This window comes from Perna viridis, chromosome 12, assembly GCF_037379345.1.
Source record: "Perna viridis isolate PV_CMFRI_1.1 ecotype Kerala chromosome 12, ASM3737934v1, whole genome shotgun sequence".
Lineage (NCBI taxonomy): Eukaryota > Metazoa > Mollusca > Bivalvia > Mytilida > Mytilidae > Perna > Perna viridis.
This window is the reverse complement of record NC_142456.1, coordinates 19,393,096-19,412,357: the sequence shown is the minus strand read 5'-3', so window position 1 is coordinate 19,412,357 and position 19,262 is coordinate 19,393,096. Positions and strand designations below refer to the sequence as shown.

General features: G+C 32.7%; 1 protein-coding gene across 5 annotated transcripts in view; it reads right to left on the bottom strand.

The window, feature by feature from the left end:
* LOC148601590 (basement membrane-specific heparan sulfate proteoglycan core protein-like) overlaps positions 1-19,262 on the bottom strand; it is a 158,293-nt gene that overhangs the window by 44,646 nt on the left and 94,385 nt on the right. For all 5 annotated transcript variants that reach the window (XM_088554734.1, XM_088554732.1, XM_088554731.1 and 2 more), the window contains 24 exons: positions 18,625-18,752; positions 17,488-17,661; positions 17,030-17,122; positions 16,263-16,346; positions 15,592-15,849; positions 14,634-14,747; positions 14,034-14,161; positions 13,251-13,402; positions 12,338-12,405; positions 11,899-12,039; positions 11,431-11,616; positions 9,558-9,656; positions 8,115-8,198; positions 6,927-7,045; positions 6,407-6,518; positions 5,973-6,086; positions 4,780-4,907; positions 4,156-4,242; positions 3,275-3,339; positions 2,489-2,568; positions 2,159-2,299; positions 1,743-1,934; positions 1,182-1,277; positions 369-458 (listed from right to left, as the gene is read on the bottom strand). In XM_088554734.1, coding sequence (XP_088410860.1) covers positions 369-458; positions 1,182-1,277; positions 1,743-1,934; positions 2,159-2,299; positions 2,489-2,568; positions 3,275-3,339; positions 4,156-4,242; positions 4,780-4,907; positions 5,973-6,086; positions 6,407-6,518; positions 6,927-7,045; positions 8,115-8,198; positions 9,558-9,656; positions 11,431-11,616; positions 11,899-12,039; positions 12,338-12,405; positions 13,251-13,402; positions 14,034-14,161; positions 14,634-14,747; positions 15,592-15,849; positions 16,263-16,346; positions 17,030-17,122; positions 17,488-17,661; positions 18,625-18,752 — 2,933 coding nt within the window. The remainder of the gene's footprint in view (positions 1-368; positions 459-1,181; positions 1,278-1,742; positions 1,935-2,158; positions 2,300-2,488; positions 2,569-3,274; positions 3,340-4,155; positions 4,243-4,779; positions 4,908-5,972; positions 6,087-6,406; positions 6,519-6,926; positions 7,046-8,114; positions 8,199-9,557; positions 9,657-11,430; positions 11,617-11,898; positions 12,040-12,337; positions 12,406-13,250; positions 13,403-14,033; positions 14,162-14,633; positions 14,748-15,591; positions 15,850-16,262; positions 16,347-17,029; positions 17,123-17,487; positions 17,662-18,624; positions 18,753-19,262) is intronic.

The window sequence follows — 19,262 nt, the reverse complement described above, 5'->3', positions numbered from 1 at the left end:
CCTACTGATGTGTGTACTGAAAACCTCAAAACCACGAATTCAAGAATCCGCAAACTTGTGTATTTTCCCTAATCCAAATCCAAATCTAAATCCCTAAACGAAAATTGTTATCCACGAATTAAAGTACTTTCACAGTAATTTTAGGGGCTTACTAATTTTTTGCAATTTTCCCGACAGAAAGATTGGCATGAAAAAATGAACATGTGAAATTAATTTTTATTACTTTGAAAGGTTCTCTAAACCTGCAAAAATGATACTCATAAATATGCTCACTTGACAGAATCTCTGGAAATTAACAACAGTGAAAATTAATACGATAACAGTTTTCTTTCAGCTAGTTTTAACTGATAGTTTACACCATTACTCACCTCCCTCATGAGAATTTCATAATCATTGGGTTCATACATCTTCAGAGGAGGATTAAATAGATGGTACATTCTCTCTCTCTGTCCTCTCGTCTAGAAAATATATATACTCTTCATCATATAGATACTAGAGATTCTATGGAAAATGTTATGATAATCATCATAACATTTACGGTCAAGTCAGCAGTCCTTTTCACAAAAAATCATTAGTGTAAATTTAGTTCATGACTTCAAAATTGATCAAAGTACTGTGACTTCATAACTTACAACTAATTTTACTTTACGATTTTTTTGTGAAAAGGGCAGCAGGAATTTTGCATACATTGTTTATTGTGATAGTGTTGTTTGGTAAAAAATGTGACTTTAGCTTTCGCTGTTTTGAGAAAACTTCTATATAAAATTTCAATATGTTAGTTTTATTCATTCAAATTTGCAAGTCCGTCACATTTTTAGCACTCACAGAAACATCAAATGACTTTACAGTATTGTATCTGCAAGAACGGTGTATTAAACATGTACTTGGAACATTTAAAATTATCTTATACAAAAACAATACCTATCTGTCAACCAAATGTGACATCGATTACTTAATCTACTTAAATCCTTCACTGTTCCATGTGTTTCTTATAGTTAGAACAAAAATGAATTGAATCTGACATTTAAGGAACTGGATTTTGGCTATCTTTGTAGAAACTATGTCAATTGTTAAATTATAACATATCTAGGCGATGCTTGAATGGATAAAGATCAAGAGTGCAAAGCAGAAATATCAAAATAAAATGTATGTATAAAATGAAATACTAAGCAAACACTTACAATAATTTCAATATCCACATCTCTAAAGGTACCACCACCATCCTGAGCCACATGAGTCTCCAGAGTAAATCGTAATTTCCCACCATATGATGCAACCTAAAATATCAACATCAGTGAATCTTATGCAATGTACTTCAAATTGTGTTTCAAGCTGATTAAGTGGAAAGTTTTGTAAGTGTAAGTTAGTAGGGACAGGGTACAGTCTACAAAGTGATCGGCAAAATAGTTTGACAGACCGATGACTGATCAGAAACTGATAGCGTGGAGGGTTTATGTTGGACTTATTTAGAAGCAAAAAAGGAACTAAAGCTGTTAAAATGAGCTTACCATTGGTAAAACATTTTTAAAGTCAAGACATTTTGTTCAAATAACCCCCCCCTCCTAAATAAATTTTGATATTAGACTGGTTTTTCTTCAGTTAGAAAGCTTAAGTATATATGTTAAAATTAACTTATATCGAGCAAATTCATGAAAAATACATATTTATTATATTCACAGTATCTCCAGTGATCAGAAAACAAAACAAAATATCGTATTAAATGATATGGTAACAATACCCACCAGATTTCCTCTAAACTTTGGTGGGAGACTAAAGAATAGACTTTCCCGTTCCCTCTGAACTGAGTCCATCTGTGGGAATTTAATTTCCTTCCTTGTTACATCAATCTGGAAGCCATCTGTAATCTGGTTACTCAATCTTCTGTTGGTAAGGACAAAGTTATGACTTCCATCCGAACCCAGTTGTGGAACAAGCTGCAACAAGAATAACACATCAAATTTTATGATAAGTCTTATGATAATGATGCAACAAGCAAAATATATTTCGGCACATATTAGGGCATTGTCAGACAATTCTAAGATAAGACAAACGTACCAGATTACTTATTTTAATGAAATATCTACAACTGGAGTGTGATAAATGACACATGGTCCCTCTAAACCCAATCACTTACTTTTAAGCATCTATTTACACTCACCCGGTCTCGGTAATATGAGGAACTAGAACACTGGTTAGTGACACCACTACACCAACAAGACAGACATCCCTGTTGGTTGCTCTGGTCTAGATAGAAGTAGCCATCTTTACAGGAATTACACTTCAGTCCTCTCACGTAAGACTAAAAATTGGAATAAAAGCGTTGGTCTAAATATGTGTGTAAGTACTACAATTTGGAATATGTTTATAAGTATTACAAAGAAATCCAGCTGCTGTGCCAAAATACTAAAATAATCACCATAATTATCTCTACTTGAAAAGCCATAACAAAAAAAAATTAATATGTGGATTAATAAAATGGTTAACTTACCTTGCACTGACACTGTTGATTGTTAGGATCACACTGGGTGTTTGGTACTGTGCCTCTTCTGTCACAATTACAAGTTGGACCTACAAAATATTCCATTAAAATTACTTCCCCTACTGTAATAGTCCTACTGTAACAGTTGTAAGTTTTACACAAATTTACTGAATCTTACTGCCACAGTCATACACCAGTCCTGAACTTTAACACCAGATAATATCCCCTAAGAGTCATAAATTGGACAGATATGTCATTTACTGTCAGAGTCACAGGCTTTCTTTAAAAGTTACTGTCTTCTATTGTCCCTCAATTTAGGTTTTCAGTGAAAGTAAAGCCATAAAGCCCCTTATTACTATTGGTAGTAAAATACATCCCAAAGTTTTAAAATTCATTCTGATAAGGACAGAGCATTAGCCATGTCCTATATATATGTAGGTGTATGAAACGTGAATGACTCATATTGTCCTAGTGGAAAGGATGTCTGTAATTCAAAAGTGAATGTTAGAACTTTAAAAGCAAGACTCAGAGTGGGTGTTGTAGGAAGTCTCCCATTTTGTAGTTGGCTGTGACTTCAACCATAACAATGTGGAGGGTACACCATCAACAAGTTGAGTACAAAAAGTCCCATCCATCATGGCATGAACCTGAAGCCTTTCCAGAAATATAAATCCTGTGTACTAAGATTTAAAACTATAAAAAAAATAACACATTAATCAAATTGAACCTATAGTCATTCCAAAAATATAAATCCTGTGTACTTCAATTACAAATTAGCATTAAAAAACAACATACCAACAGGTCCAATCTTACAAAAGTCTCCAGGTCTCAGTGGGTTTCCTGTGTATCCCTGATTACAGCTAAAAAGAAAGAAAAACAATTTTTTTTTTATAAAATCTACGTCTGAATATAGCTGAAATATTGCTGCTCGGACATTAAACCCCAACAAACCAACAAACATAAAATGTTCAATACCAAGTCAGATTTTCTTTTCTATAAAACCATGTATGCTAGAGATGCCTCTATTTAATATGAAGCCCTGTATGTTAGCTTTTACTTGTTTTTATTATTGATTTATCACATCGCTAAAAGATCTCAGAATATATAACCACATTCTATTGCAAAAATGACAAATCCCAATTATAAATACAACAGTAATTTCTGAATTAATACTATAATACAGAGATAATTCATTCAAAATGTGTGTATCAATCATTGAGAACCAATGCAAAAATAGGTTGGATTGCAAAATTTAGAAAAGAGTAATCAAGGGAACCAAGGTTATAGTGGTAATCAAAAGAATGTAATCCAGGGACAAAGACCAGACATGGAAAACAGACATACACAACAAAGAACATAAAGTAACTAAAATCATAAATACAAAGTAACAAAAGTAAATGAGCAACTCGGACTCCACTAAAAACTGGGAGCATGGACCAGGTGCACCGGTAGGGTAAGAAAAAAGAGAGCCATATAACATAATACTAAACTTTGAGTAAAATAAACGCTATTGTAAATTGGTATAAAAGTCACAGATTTTTAGATTTAAAACAAAAGGCATTTGTGTATGAAGTAATTTTCATGTTCTAAAGTGAGGGGCCCAGGCACACTAGAAGGAAGACTGCTGCAACCCTCTTTTTAAGCCAGCCTGAAGACTGAATCCAAACTGTACAGACCTTTCACATCTACGACCAATATGTCCAGCAGGACAGGCAGTGCATGTGACTTGACCATCTGTATCCAACTTACATACTGGGCTGAATCTGTAATGGAGGAAAATATCAAGTTATGAATATGAAAAAACAGGTACTCTATGGCCATTGATACAAATATGTAAACACGATCATGAATTTAGAAATTATAACCCACATGCTTTTAACGTATCTGTTTTTGTAATAGACTTATTATAAATTCATACTTGATTGATTTGAATGATACGACTCTTACACAAGACGACGTTTCTATTCAAAATTGTGGAAACCATGATTAGAACAATCAAAAGACTTGCGAAAATGAATACATTTCTGCTTTTACAAATACAGTATGTTAACAAATGGAATGAGCTACAATGACAATGAATACATTTTCGCTGGTATTAATTTTCCGGAATCATTCAAGTGTTTTACTTACCAATTTGTTGACAAGGTCATGAACAAGCTGATATATTAGTTTGGTGACCCTCCTCTAACATCACCATAGTAACAATACTTATATATTTGGTGACTTAGTCGAAGGTCATGGACAAGGCAGGCATGATTTTGGTGACCCTCCTCTGGCATCACCATAGTTATAATACTTACTGATTTGGTGACTCTGTCAGAGGACATGGACAAGGCTGACATGAGTTAGGTGAACCTCCTCTAGCATCACCATAGTAACCAGGTGCACATCTCTCACAGTTTTCTCCCTCTGTGTTGTGTTGACAGTTCTAATATTAAAAATGAACTATTATTACAAAAAATAAAAGTTCCACTTTATCCATTTGCTTCCTATCTACACCAGTTTGGGGATCATATAAGAATTTCAATAAAACCAATGACATTCACAGACATTTTTAAATGACTTTTTATTTTGCTAAATACAAATATACTATTGTATAATCATATATTTTCTTGGAGATAAAATGTCATGGTTTTGTCTTTGAAACTGATTTCCTGGGGACAAATTTGCATGGATTCTTGATTAATTATTTTTTTTAATTGGACTGTACTTCTGATTTAAGCTCTCTGATTGGCTGTGTTCTTCTGTATAAAACTGCACAGTTCCCACTCCAAGGCATATAGGAGAATCTTTTGAATTAAGCATTGTTTGCTTATACCATGTTTTTGATTGAAATAATATGATGTTTGTTCCTTTCATCTCAAATACTTATGTTTCCTTCTGTTTACAGTAACTTGCAAATCAAAGGTTTCACTAAACAATGACTCCAGGACAGCTTGGTACTCCAATTCTTGTGTATTACAGGCTCTACCACACACATAGGTGGAGTAGATTATGGTAGTGTGTTTTGAGGGAATACAAATGTATTTAGGACTATTGATTTCATATACATATAAGTGCATTTCAATTCAGAATAATGTTTTATTTAAAACTGAAATATATATTTGGAAATAAATTTTCATGGGGACTTATTTTTGTGGATTTGTTCTACCCACGAAATAAATGAAATTAAATCCCCAACAAAAATTTCTGCTTTTACAAATACAGTATGTTAACAAATGGAATGAGCTACAATGACAATTAACCTAATTTCTGCTGCAGCCATGACTAAATCCCCCCATTTTTAGAAGATTTACCCATTTTGATACACAATCATCAATCATACATGGCTACCACTAAGAAATGTATATGTAGCCAGCAGAACACCATTTTTAAGTAACATTTTCTTGAGAAAGTTGACCTCCTCTTGCAGATAACACTCTCTGAATTACATTCACTTGAGTGACTATTACATAGACAACATTTAGCCGTCCCCCTAATTTACAAGACATACCCGGCAAACACCAGTTTCAGGATCACATTCGCTTGAGTGACCATTACACTGACAACGTTCACAAAGACCAAGGTAGAAACCCCCACCATTCCTAGTGTAACCAGTATCACAGTCCTAAAAGATAAAAATAGTATACATACATCAAGACTAAATTTAAATCAATCTATTCAATTCATCATGCACAAGTGTTTAGTGAGGCCTCTCATGGAGGAACCAGTAATGTAGTACATGAGGCCTCTCAATGGGGGGGGGGGGGGTCCCAGTAGTACATGTACAGCAATGAGAAACAAGATTTTATCTTAGCCTGTCCCATTAAATCTGTTGACTTCTCCCTCCATCATATATTTAATACAGACCCTGAAATGTTCCCGATGAAATCATCAAAACTAGTACATTGTCTTGTGTATTGTTAAAATGCCCACTTGTCCCCTTACCTCACAAGACAATCCCTTGTAGCCTGTAGGACAGGCACACTGCTCTACGGCATATGCTCTATCTCGTCTGGTGTCTCTGTCTTCAGCAATGTCCATGATAACGTCTCTTATACTTTAAATAGAGATAAATAACACTTAAAACAGTGAACTCAGTATTAACCTTGAATTATTACCTAATGAATGTCCCCAAACACAGTGTTCTAGCTAGAATCGCAAAATAGGACGAGGACAATAAAATTTGTCAAATAGTTTAACTATATCTGGTATATCTTGTACCTGAAGGAAAAAGGAGGTTATTTGCAATGTTAGCTGCATATAAAGATAGCCTGTGTGATACTGTTTATCAAAATTTCATCTATGCACAGGGGTTCTTTAAGTAAGAGAAGACACATCGCCTCCCCTCTATTTCTATCTGGCAAGGACATTGAAACATATGTTGCTGGAAGCCTCAATTGGTGGTTTGATTCACTGTTGAAACCCATGAAAACATGGTAACCTACAAATACATCTTTTACATTACCTGGCAGAATCTGTTTCCCTGGTAAAAGTAGCCCTGATCAAGATAGAATCAACATCGGCCAAAGCCATTAATAGGAACTCCCTAGAAGCTGGTTGTCCATCTGGTCTGGTCCAGTATTGCTGGAAATAGTTAAATGTAGTGAACTGTACATGTACATGTAACATATAAGTTGTGCACGTTTTTCGGACGAAAAAGAAGTATATTAATTAATTCTGATGGAATTGTAAAAAAATGTTTATAAATTGTAAAATGACTCTTTTTTTTTTAAAGGAAATTTTTTTCATGTTTTACATTTTTTTTATCACAAATAAATCAGTGACAATTCTCAATTCAATGTTTCCCACTTTTGTTGGAAAATTTTGTGTCAATTTAAAGCAAAATTTTAATAAAATGTGGAAATTATAGACTAGACCCCACTTTTTATGAATATCTGGATCAGGAACCCACTTTTACATAAATTTCCAGAAACATGATTATTTAAACAAACCAAATATTAATTGCAGATAATTTTTTTTTCACTGATAAGAAATTTAAATTTTTGTTCTTTAATTTAATTAGAATAATGTAATGTAGTTTTCCTTTCCTATTTCATCTACCCCGGACTTGACTTTTTATGAGCAACTTGGCAGTGTTTCTAGAAAAGCAGAGGAAGCTTACCCTACCGGTCCACCTCGTCCATACTCCCAGTTTTTAGTGGAGTGTGAGTTGTTCATTTGCTTTTGTTACTTTGTATGTATTATTTTAGTTACTTTATTTTCTTTGTTGTGTGTGTCTGTTTTCCATGTCTGGTCTTCGTCCTTGGATTGCATTCTTTTGATTACCAATATAACCTTGGTTCCCATGATTACTCTTTCATAATCTTTGAACAATGTATTTTGTTCTCCTACAAATTTCCTTTGCATTTAAGTATTTCTTACTGAGATTGTAATTTCATTCCATCTTCAGTTAACATAGTGTAAACCATTCCATGTACACCAAGGATCCGGAAATGGTAAAAAATGCCGGTCATTGACTGACAAAGTTTGCAAATGACTGACGACCATTTCCCAATATCAGACAAAATCCCAGCTTTAACAGCAAAAACAAGTACTGTAAAACTATTGCCAACTAATGTATATGAGAACATTAAAGTAACACATGGACCATAATAATATTGGTTCTTCAGCATCTGTTACATAAACTATATACCTCATAGAATGGTACTGTAAATGAAGAAGGTGAGTTAGCTTTAGGTGCAGTCTTATCCTTGTATACCAGTGTGATGTCATTACCCTAAAATTAAAAAAAAAACTAACATTAAACATTGAATATTACACATGTAATTAAATATGCTGTTACACACATACATATGATTTGAATCCTAAAATAAACTGCAGTTTCATACTTGTTAATACATTTTACATATTCCTCTATGAATAAGTAATTTTTGCAATTCGGTGTCTAAAATTTTTATTACATTATCACTGAATTAAATTTTTTACTGCTATAATGGTACTTGGGAAATTCGTAACTGAGGAGCTACTTAAGGTAATGATGAACTGAAATTACATTTTATGATTCGAATTTTGCAGTTTTTTTTTGACAGCCTGAAAAAAAAAGAATAAATTGCCAAACAAATTCCTTTACAATAAAATATTATTGGAACAAGTGGCTACATGTATACATGCATTGTCATGCTAGGCATACTCTTATTTATAATCAGCAAACATGAACATTTTAAGTTGTAAAATAAACGATAAGTACATATTGTTATGTATACCTGGACAGAGAAAAATGCTGGATATATGTCTTCAAGCAAAAATCATATTCATAATGTGAAAATATTTCATCTAGAAAAACATGAAAAATCTGTTGGAAAATGAGAAAAGATACATTCTCCCTAAGTCTTAAGTATCCATCTTGAGAATCATGCAAAATCTGAAAAATGTGATACACCCTAAAAAAATGCTACATATTTTTATTTTTGTAATTAAGTTATTTAATGGGTCTATACTATGGAATATGCAATTATTCATTCAAATCTGCCTGCTCTTAGAAGATAATCAACATTGAAAATCCAGTAGATTCTATTGTATTTGAGCATCATTTACAGAATTATCTCCCTTAATTTTGAAATCTACAGTGCATTCTTTACAATTTTTATCTCCTCAGAGCACAGGGTATATGAAAAACCACATGTTAATTTCTGTTTACTATGACATTTCAAACAAAATCTCAAAAATAAAAATATGTAGACTTTTTACCCATGAAGCACATTTTGCATGATTCTTACAAAGACTACTACGTAAGTGTTTTATGTTATTTCTCCATCCAACATTGTAAAATTTAGCTTTTTTTACATGCAACCTTCATTGATATCTTAAGAAAACTAGGAAAATGTAAAATAGCAGGAAAACTCTCCCAAAAATTTAATCATAACCCTGTGGTTACATGTAAATTAGCACATTCTAATCATTTTCTTTGAAAGGGTTGGCAAAAAACTCATGAGGAGGCATGTCTAACAAGATTTTTTAGATGTATCATAAACATCCCTAAACTTTTCTACCACTACATGCATGTACTGGAGGTAATGACATATTTTCATTCGGATCTTGTGAATACAACTTAGGCCTATGCACTCTGTATACATACACTAAGTTCCACGAGTGGAGCAGTATCATCCTGTGGACTGGAATCTAGTCCTGGTCTGTAACTGATCACAAAGTTCAGGTTACCTCCATAAGATGTCACCTGTAAAATGTAATACAAATTAAAATATTTAGAAATTTACTTCTCATAGTACAAAGATTTTCCCTCTTTTAAAAAAAGCTGTCCTCACTACTGTGACCTATACGAGAATATTTTTCCAGTGTCACAGTAAATGACAAACTATCTATCTAACTTAATGTGTCATTTAAGATCAAAATAACATAAATGCAAACCAGGTAATCTACCTGTGATGTTGTGCACACCTGTGTCCAGCTAATTAAAGGTGATGAGGGGTTAAAGTTTACCTGGACACCTGCATTCGTGGATAATTGGAATAGAGGATGTTAATTAGAAAATACACAACTGCAATAACAATAGAACAACATATTCAATTTAAGAATCAATAAACCATATATTGTATTTGACAGGTAAAACTTACAAGATTTTAAACAAATTATAAAGGAAATTTGCAGTCTTTATAATGCTAATCCTGCACAGCAACATGTTTGGAAGTTCCAAAGCATGATTTTTTCTATTTTTGATTAGGAGAATATTGAAGAGAAGTAGCAGTCTTTGTAGAAATGATGCAAATTCTGTAATATGTGATACAGCCCTAACAAGGCTACATATTTTAAATTGTGTAATTTTAAAAAAATGTTTTATAGGTCTATAATCATTCATTCCAATCCTGCATGTTCTTAGGAGATAATTCATTGAATATCCAATAGTTTTTTATTGTATTTCAGTGTCATTTACAGAGTTATCTCCCTTAATTTTGAATTCTATAATACATTAGATATTATTTATATCTCCTAAGATCAAGTTTCATATGAAAAACCATATGTTTGTATTTCTGTTTTCTAAGACATTTTAAGGAGGTAGGCCTGGGGTAAGGGACATAACTCTTGAAATCAGTGATATGGTCTCACTAACAACTTCTAACATTTCCATTACTTTACATGTTAAAAAAGTAATTTTCAGTCTCACTGTGAATTCCCAGGACAAATGACATCTTAAAGTTGCATACCATTGCGAAGCTTGGAAAAAAAGGCTTCCAAAATCATTATGCTAATGGTACGATGATAGTAGAAATTCTTCACAAAATTTACTTGAATAAATAATACTGAAAATCCACATTTTTACCTGTTCTGCTAACTGACAGCATGGAGGCAAATTACTCACACATGTAAACAATATTCATACACTTATGTAGTTAATTACATATATGATTTTAAAGTACACATTCTCAGCTTTATTTTGACTACTTTTAATCATAATACACACAAATAATGCACTTACAATGCATATGTCTAGGCTCAGTGTGTTTTTGGTACTACATAGAGGGGTGGCCATTTGACCCGGAAGTGGTTAGTGAGACCTATGTTTGTATCATAAGAGTTGTGTTCCTTACCCTAGGTCTACCTCAAACAAAATATCAAAAAACAAAAATATGTAGGCTTTACAACTATGTACATGTATCACATTGCATTTCTAGTGGTCCAGACTGTTACAAAATAATAAATCTCAGCAAATTCCTTTGTTTTGTAAAAGAATAATAACACCCTTTACAAGTCTATGCTCCAATGACTATAATTTCAATTGCAATTGTTAATTCTAACTGACAATATACAACTTCAGTAATTTTTTTTGGTCACCACCTGTATTCAGCAATATCCTGTATTGAAATAGCCCAATGTAGTGCCGTCTAAAATTAACCTGTGAATAAAGATTACCTGTCTTATGTGACAATCAGTTTGTTCTTTGATCACTTAAGACTGGTGTTAAAGTTAACTACACATCCTATATTTGGCCTCACCTTATCCCCTAAGAATCTTTGAGGTAGGGCCCAGTAATAAACTTGAGAAGGCAGTGTATTGAACCTTCTGTAGATCAGTTCCCTAACATTACTGTTAACTGTAAAACCATCAGTGGTTGGTTCTCCTCTCTGTGTCAAATCAACCAATGAAAATCCTTGTCTGTCTCTACTGAATGATGCTCCAATCTAAAATTGAAATCCAAATTTAAGACACATTTCTCAAGTAACAAAAACTTCACAAAAAATTAAAGTCACAATTCTGGTAGAAAAAAAAATTACTTTGTTAGCAAAAATGAATGTGTAATTTTGGAAATCTCTTACCTTTTTGATGCCTTAAATAGAACTACAAAAACTTAACTTAAATTTATTAATGTATTCACAGAGAAGACAAATATAATGGCTCATACACAAGGTCAACATCCTGACAGTGTATCTATACTGGTAACTAGCACTACATTACTACTCTACCTGAGCTCTGTTCCAGAAGGTACTGGTACACTGTGTGGTGACCCCCATACAGAAACAAGAAACACAGCCATATGGATTGTTTACACTCAGATAGAATGTATTGTCCTTACACTGGTCACAGTTTCTTCCCACCACATTATCCTGCAAAATAAAACAAAGCGTTTTCAGTTAACTACAGTATTTCAGATCAGTCAAACAATCTTGTATTAACACATATCAAATAGACAACTTGTGAATAAACAACACTAATATACCCATGTAGAAAATATTGTACATGTAAGACATTCTGGATCCCTCTGACAAATTGTATACCATTTTGCATTTTTGCAGTCATATAAAAATAGTGTATGGGTAAAAAAATAATCAATATATCTTGCATAAAAAAATTATCAAAAATAAAATTATCAAAAATATATTTTCAAATTTCATCATTACATACCTTACATGTGCACTGTTGAGTTACTGAGTCTGGTAACTGACTGAGACTTCCTCTTGAGTCACATCTCTCTGTAAATACAAATAGGTTATAGTATTTTAAAAAGACTAATAGGTTCTTCCACAAGTCTCCATTGAAGAAATCCCAGATCTTCAATAGATGATGAGTGTAAGAACGTATTTCTTCAGTTTTACAACAAAAAGCTGTGGAATTGCAATAAAGGTAAATGAGTAATTTGCATAAGAAATGTGTCGTATTATTAACCGATTAACAGTTATCACCCCAAACATTCTGTTATATATACAGTAATTAATTCTTAAGTTTTTGTATAATTTGAATTTATAAAAATACATTGTCATACAAAGATGTGGACCAGTGTTCAAAAAGTTTGATGAATTTATTCATTGACCCTCTGAATTGGACTATTTTTACTTCACGTGTTGCCCATTGGCTATTTTACCAGATCTGTTTATACTACTTGATGACAATACGTATTTTTCAAAGTATTCTATGGAAATAGTCAGTAAAATCCGGAACTTCCTGAAATTTTAACAAACTTACTATGGGGATATTCACAATCCATAGAACGTAATTGCAGTCATAATTTGTAGAAAATTTGCAAAAAATCTGTACAAGTAAATACCTCTGTTTTACCCATGACAGACACTGTCGTGTGCAGAAGTCTGTCATGGAAAAACAACGAAAATGAAAGAAAAATACTTCCGAACTATGGGAATTTCAATATTTCAAAGATTTTCTTCAGGTTAGTAAAAAAATCTTACAGCACTGTCCATGTCTCAACATTTTCGAAACATTCCAGTTGTTAATATGCTTATATTAAAGAGATTAAAATCTGCAAAAAAACTGGGTAATGTCCTTTTACTTTAAACATCTGCCATATTGCCCTACATCTTACCATTACTGAGTCTGCAGTAGTCACCAATGACCAATGGATTTCCTGTATAGCCTCTTGCACACCTCTCACATCGTCTTCCCTCGTAACCTGGTGGACAAGAAGTACATGTCAACTGACCATCTCTACGATCAATTTCACATGTGGAACTGAATCTAAAAATAGAAAAAAATAGAGCATTAATGGAATATTAAGTAATGTCCCGCCACAAGATGTTCAAAATGGCACAACTCCAGAACTACATTTTGGATTTTGCTGAAAATTGATCTTAACCTTTTCTAATAAACAAATGTATAAAGTTTTCAAAAAAATCGTTGAGCTGTTATCATCTGGAAACTGTCTAGAGGCAGACAGACGAAAAGACAATTTTTTGTGTGTATCCATTAGTACCTAACCACTTTATGTGGCGAGGTATAAAAACCATTTGCTTTAAAATAAATTGAATCTCTCTACATTTTATCAGATAAATAAAGATGAAACTCAAACAAGACAAGTTTTTCAAACAAAGAAAATTTATCAACATATCAAAATATAATGACTAAACTCTCCTTCTAGAAAATAATACCTAAAATTGAGATTTCCTCAAACCTTCATCAACTCAAATTTCAACCAATCACATGGCTTGAAATTGAATATTAAAGAAAAATCTTAATTTGACATTTTTTTTATGAAACCAAAGTCCAGTTTTACAGATATTTGAACGACAAGTCTGTAAACAGTTCAAGCCAATAAATGCAGCTATAAACAAATATCCAACACTGGACTGATACATTATTGTATACTTACTGGTTTGGTGATTCTGTCAGAGGGCATGGACAAGGTTGACAGTCATTAGGAGTTCCCTGAGTAGCATCACCATAGTAACCTCTGGCACAACGTTCACAGTTGTCACCAGCAGTGTTGTGTTGACAGAACTATTCAAGAAGGTAAAGAGTAAAAGAGGTAAATAAAGATGTACCATTACAAAGGCTAGATCCATAAATACTTGAAAAAGGAACACAGATTTAGTAAAGAAAACATCTAGCATATTTCATTGAAAGCAGAGGAGTAATAGTTAAAATATTTATGACACATCAGACAAAAAATATGAAAAACATATTACCAAACTTAATTCTATGATTTTAAAATATAACACTGAAGTTAACAATAAGTCTCCATTCATCTGTCTACAGTTGAAAACCCATAAATAAAAAAAATAAAAACATCCAGACACATTTTATGGAATAATTATTGTTCAATTTGTTATCATACCATACAATTTCGTTTCAAAACCACTTAATGTCATGGTCAGGAGTACAAGTTCTGCAATGAACAGACAGACAGACAGACAGACTGCATATAAAACAAAGTGTTCCCATGGTAAAAGGAAAAGCAAATTAATCTTACCCTACACTGGCCAGTTATTGGGTCACAGTCAGATGAATGACCATTACACCTACATCTCTGACAAGTACCAAGATATGGACCATTCCTGACTCTGTTGTATCCAACAGCACAGTCCTGTACATATAAAAAATACAAAAATGAAGTTGCACACATTATTATACTAGGCATAACCCATCTCATACATACAAAAAAATTCAGTTGTAGTTCACCCAAAATCATTCACAACAAATGCCCCATGGCCATCTGAACAAAGCAACACATTTACAACAAATATCCTATGGCCATCTGAACAAAGCAACACACCATTTTTGAAATCCATCCATCCATTGGGAACCAAGATAAATTGCAACAAAGTTTTGATGAATGGATGAAATGATAGAAGGATAAGTTAATTTTAATATACTGGTACAACCGGCACATGTTGAGGGCGTGTATAATTTCCTCCATTAATTCATATGCCAGTGATGATTTTACAAGGTAGTCAACAAAGCAGAATTGGTAAAATCAGAAATAAATAAAAGGTTCAAAAAAAAAAAAAGAAGAATCATAACAGCAAAATCCAGATTTCAATTAGAGGAATTCCACTAAATTGCAGAAAAAAAATCCTCCCTGATATACTGACTGACAGATGAACACTGACTTATCAAAGTAATATATCAGGGAGTCAATCCTATATACAGTAAATTAGGAATAACATATTAATTAACTAGGAACAGAAATCAACAGATTTGTCCATATAAGGCAGCCCACATCTTTATTTGTATATTTAAACTGCGAAGTTCGAATAATATCGGTCTTATTCTTTTTGAGTTACAGGTTACACAAAGTAGTACTGGAAAACAATACATAGTAAAATTATAAAAAATTGCCACAAAAATTTACTTTATGCAACAGAGAGTCAAGAAGTTACTATTTTTAACTTCTTTCTCCTTTGGTGACACAACTAAATTACACTAACCTGACAAGACAGACCAGTATAGCCTGTGGGACACTGACACTGTTCTACATAGACAGCCCTGCCGAGACCTGTGTCCTGATTAATGCCTGTAGACAGGACAACATCGCTGATCCTTGTCAATATCTGCTGAGTGTCATACTGTGATCTAATCATCACAGAATCAAGATTTTCCAACACCATCATCAAATCTGATCTTGAGGCATATTCCTGGACTGGAGTGTCCCCTCGTTTTGGTTGGTCAGATTTGGTCCAGTCTCCCTAAATCAATACAATTGTATCTTTTATACATATTTCATGTAATGTTTGTCTTTATTAAATTTCCCTGATATGATACAAAAGGGAGATAACTGATTTGGACCCACAAACCCTAACATACTACTTAAAATATTATGAATGTAATGAGCCAGAAATTACCTTAACTTTTAACTAATTTTTTTCCATTACTATAATGATCTATTCTGAGCTGCAAGCTCCATTTACCGGAATCTGATTGATTAATCTTTTCCTGCAAGCTTTATCATCACTTGTACTTAAAATAAAATAATTCATTTACTACTTTTGACATAAATCCCCTTATGAATTTTCAGTGCAAAACAATGGAAAACCAATCATAAAGATTACTCTTAATTTGTCCAAGTTAAATAATCCATAAACAAGTACAAGTAACTTACAGGCTGCAATGAAACAGTGACAGCATTGTCTCTACCAGGAACAAAAAGAGTAGATGTTCTGTGATACAGTGAAATGTCATTACCCTGAAAATATAACAAGATAAGTTCTGGAATTACCTAAGTATAGAAGTCCTCAAACTTTACTGAATTCAATATTCTCTATTTTAAAAGTTCTTTGTTGTGTCTGTTTTCCATATCTGGTCTTTGTCCCTGGATTACATTATTTTGATTTCTGCTAGAATCTTGTTTCCTGTCATTAATCTTTCATGCAGAGAAAACTACAAATACTTATCCTGCGGAGACTAACAGAAAAAAACGAAAATATTGAGGAAAAAAAAATTTATTTGTCCAGCACATCAATTAAACTGTACATTAGGAACTTCAGAAAATAAGTGTATTCACATTCCATTTGGATAAACAATATCTAAGATAAAGTTAGAACAAACAACACAAAAGAACAAATCAATTAGTAAGGAGTGAAGAGAGACACAAGTAACTAGATACCAACCACTGATGCATAGTGACTAATCACTGCAGTGAACCCCCATCCTGAGAGGGTACCAAACTACGAGTTTGAAAAAAGCAGAAAGAACACTGGTACAAAATTAACATTATTACTACCACAGGTGTATTGAAGTAAGACCTTTACCTTTAAAATAACATCAGCTTGGTATTACCACCACAGTTGTATTGAAGTTAGAACTTTACCTTTAAAATAACATCAGCTTGGTATTACCACCACAGTTGTATTGAAGTTAGAACTTTACCTTTAAAATAACATCAGCTTGGTCTGTAGGTCTTTGTTGTCCTGCCACTTCATAGTATACATTATACCTCAAATTACCTCCATAGCTTGTCAACTATAAAGGAGAAACATTCTGAATAATATTTCAGTAAATACACATGCACACAATATAGGTAATTTTAATAGATGGACAACTATATATTGCTGTTGATAACATCCACATGGTAAACTTGTTTGGTTCACTGGCCCAAACATGTTCTGGAGAATTTCTTACATAGATATTACTGGCCCGTAAATAAAATTTTAACAGGTCCTCCTTGATCTTCAGACTCTAGATTTATTGTGAATTAAGAAAATAAATTTTCTTTGCTAAAACAGTAAATATAACAAAAATATTCTAATAAATCTAATCACTGAAAACCAATGTGTCATTTACAACCCATTCCATATATCACCACACCTCTACAACAAATTACATACCCTCTCCCCAAGAAATTCTCTTGGCAGACTCCAGTAGTAGTACATGTTTGGTGAAAGCCTATTGAAGGATGGTATCCAGGCACCCCTACGGGATGGAAGTTGCTGGACATTGAAGGAATCAACTGTCCTTGATGCATTAGTGTCAATCAACTGCATGGTTCCAACCAAGTTTATCTGCAAAACAAAGTTAAATAATATTTTTTCTTCTTGTTGCCATATACACGAACATGTACTGTAAATGTACATACATGTATTGTAAATGTACATACATGTATTGTAAAAGTACATACATGTATTGTAAATGTAGATGTATTGTAAATGTACTAACTTTTCACAATTGCTTATTTTCAATGATTCTGTAAAGTGAACATATTTGCAGACACCAATTCTCGCAGTTTTATAAAATGATTAGCAAGCATCATCAATTTTGTGGGTACAATTTTCACGCTTTTCTGTTCACTGCAAAAATAGCAAAAATTAGTACACTGCAAAAATTGATACATTTTTAATAGCAGAAATTTATTTTGTAATATCAAAAATTCATTTTCTAATACTACAAAATCCTGATTTAGTAATATTATAAAATATCACACATTTTGTAATATTACAGATTGAATTTGTATTATTAGAAAATAAATTTGCAATATTAAAAAATCACTTTGCAATATTAAAAAATCACTTTGCAATATTGCAAAATCAGTCACATTTTTTAATATAACAAAATGATTTTCTAATATTAAAAAATTGTTATTGAATACATGTACAGCAAATCCCAATGAAGTGCATTACCCTATAACCCTTACATCAACTCTACCTGTCTTATACCGCCATGATTTACTCTCCTTTGAAAGGCCACTTAAAATAGATTTGAACGGAATTGTTTTAACTGAAAGCAAAATGTCACATTACATTTCGTGGATTCTTGGGATAGGTATATCCTTGTGATAGATATATCCCAAAAAAAGTTTTAAGTAACAAGGACTGTATGCAGACTGCTAATGATATCACAATCACATATAGACGTTAATTTATTTTTCATTTCTTGGTGGACTTATTATCTCTTTGAATCAATCTCTGAAACCAATTTTTGTTGAAATAAAAACATCCCATCAGTGAATAAAAGAGAATAATTCTTACATTAGAGATTTGTAAATTACTGCTGTAACACTCATCAGTCTGACCAAAACAGAAGCAACGGACACATTCTCCAGTGACGGAAGCCTCAGCATTGAAATAAGGCCGGGTACAGAGACCAGATGGATATCCTGTACAAATGAAAAATTAAAAAAAAGAAAGATTTAATTCAACGCATTATTGATTCAAAGAAGACAAAACATAGAACACATAGACTCCTATATGATCTTTATTGGGTTAACTTGTTCTGACTCTATTGGCTGCCAATAGGAAAAATAATACATTTTCCTCTTGTTTTCATACAGAACTTCTTGACCTCAGTGTCAACAATGTCAAAATGTAAAATGTTTCTCTTCAAATCAGTATGAGAACAATGGATCAAGTGGACTTTTAGTTGTCTCCTTAATTTCAAGTTTTATATGTCTGTTCTTCAGATTTTTATGTATTATTTGTTACTGTCTTTGTTTTACTTTCTCTCTTTGACTTGTCAGTGAACAAATTTCATTTTTTGTGCATTATTTTCTAGAATTTTATTTATGCCAAAGTATCAGGAGCAGCATCTTCTGGAATTACATAAAGATTCTCTTTATGGTTGAAGGGATCTGAATTATTTTTCCACTACAGTTGGTTAAAGTTTTTAG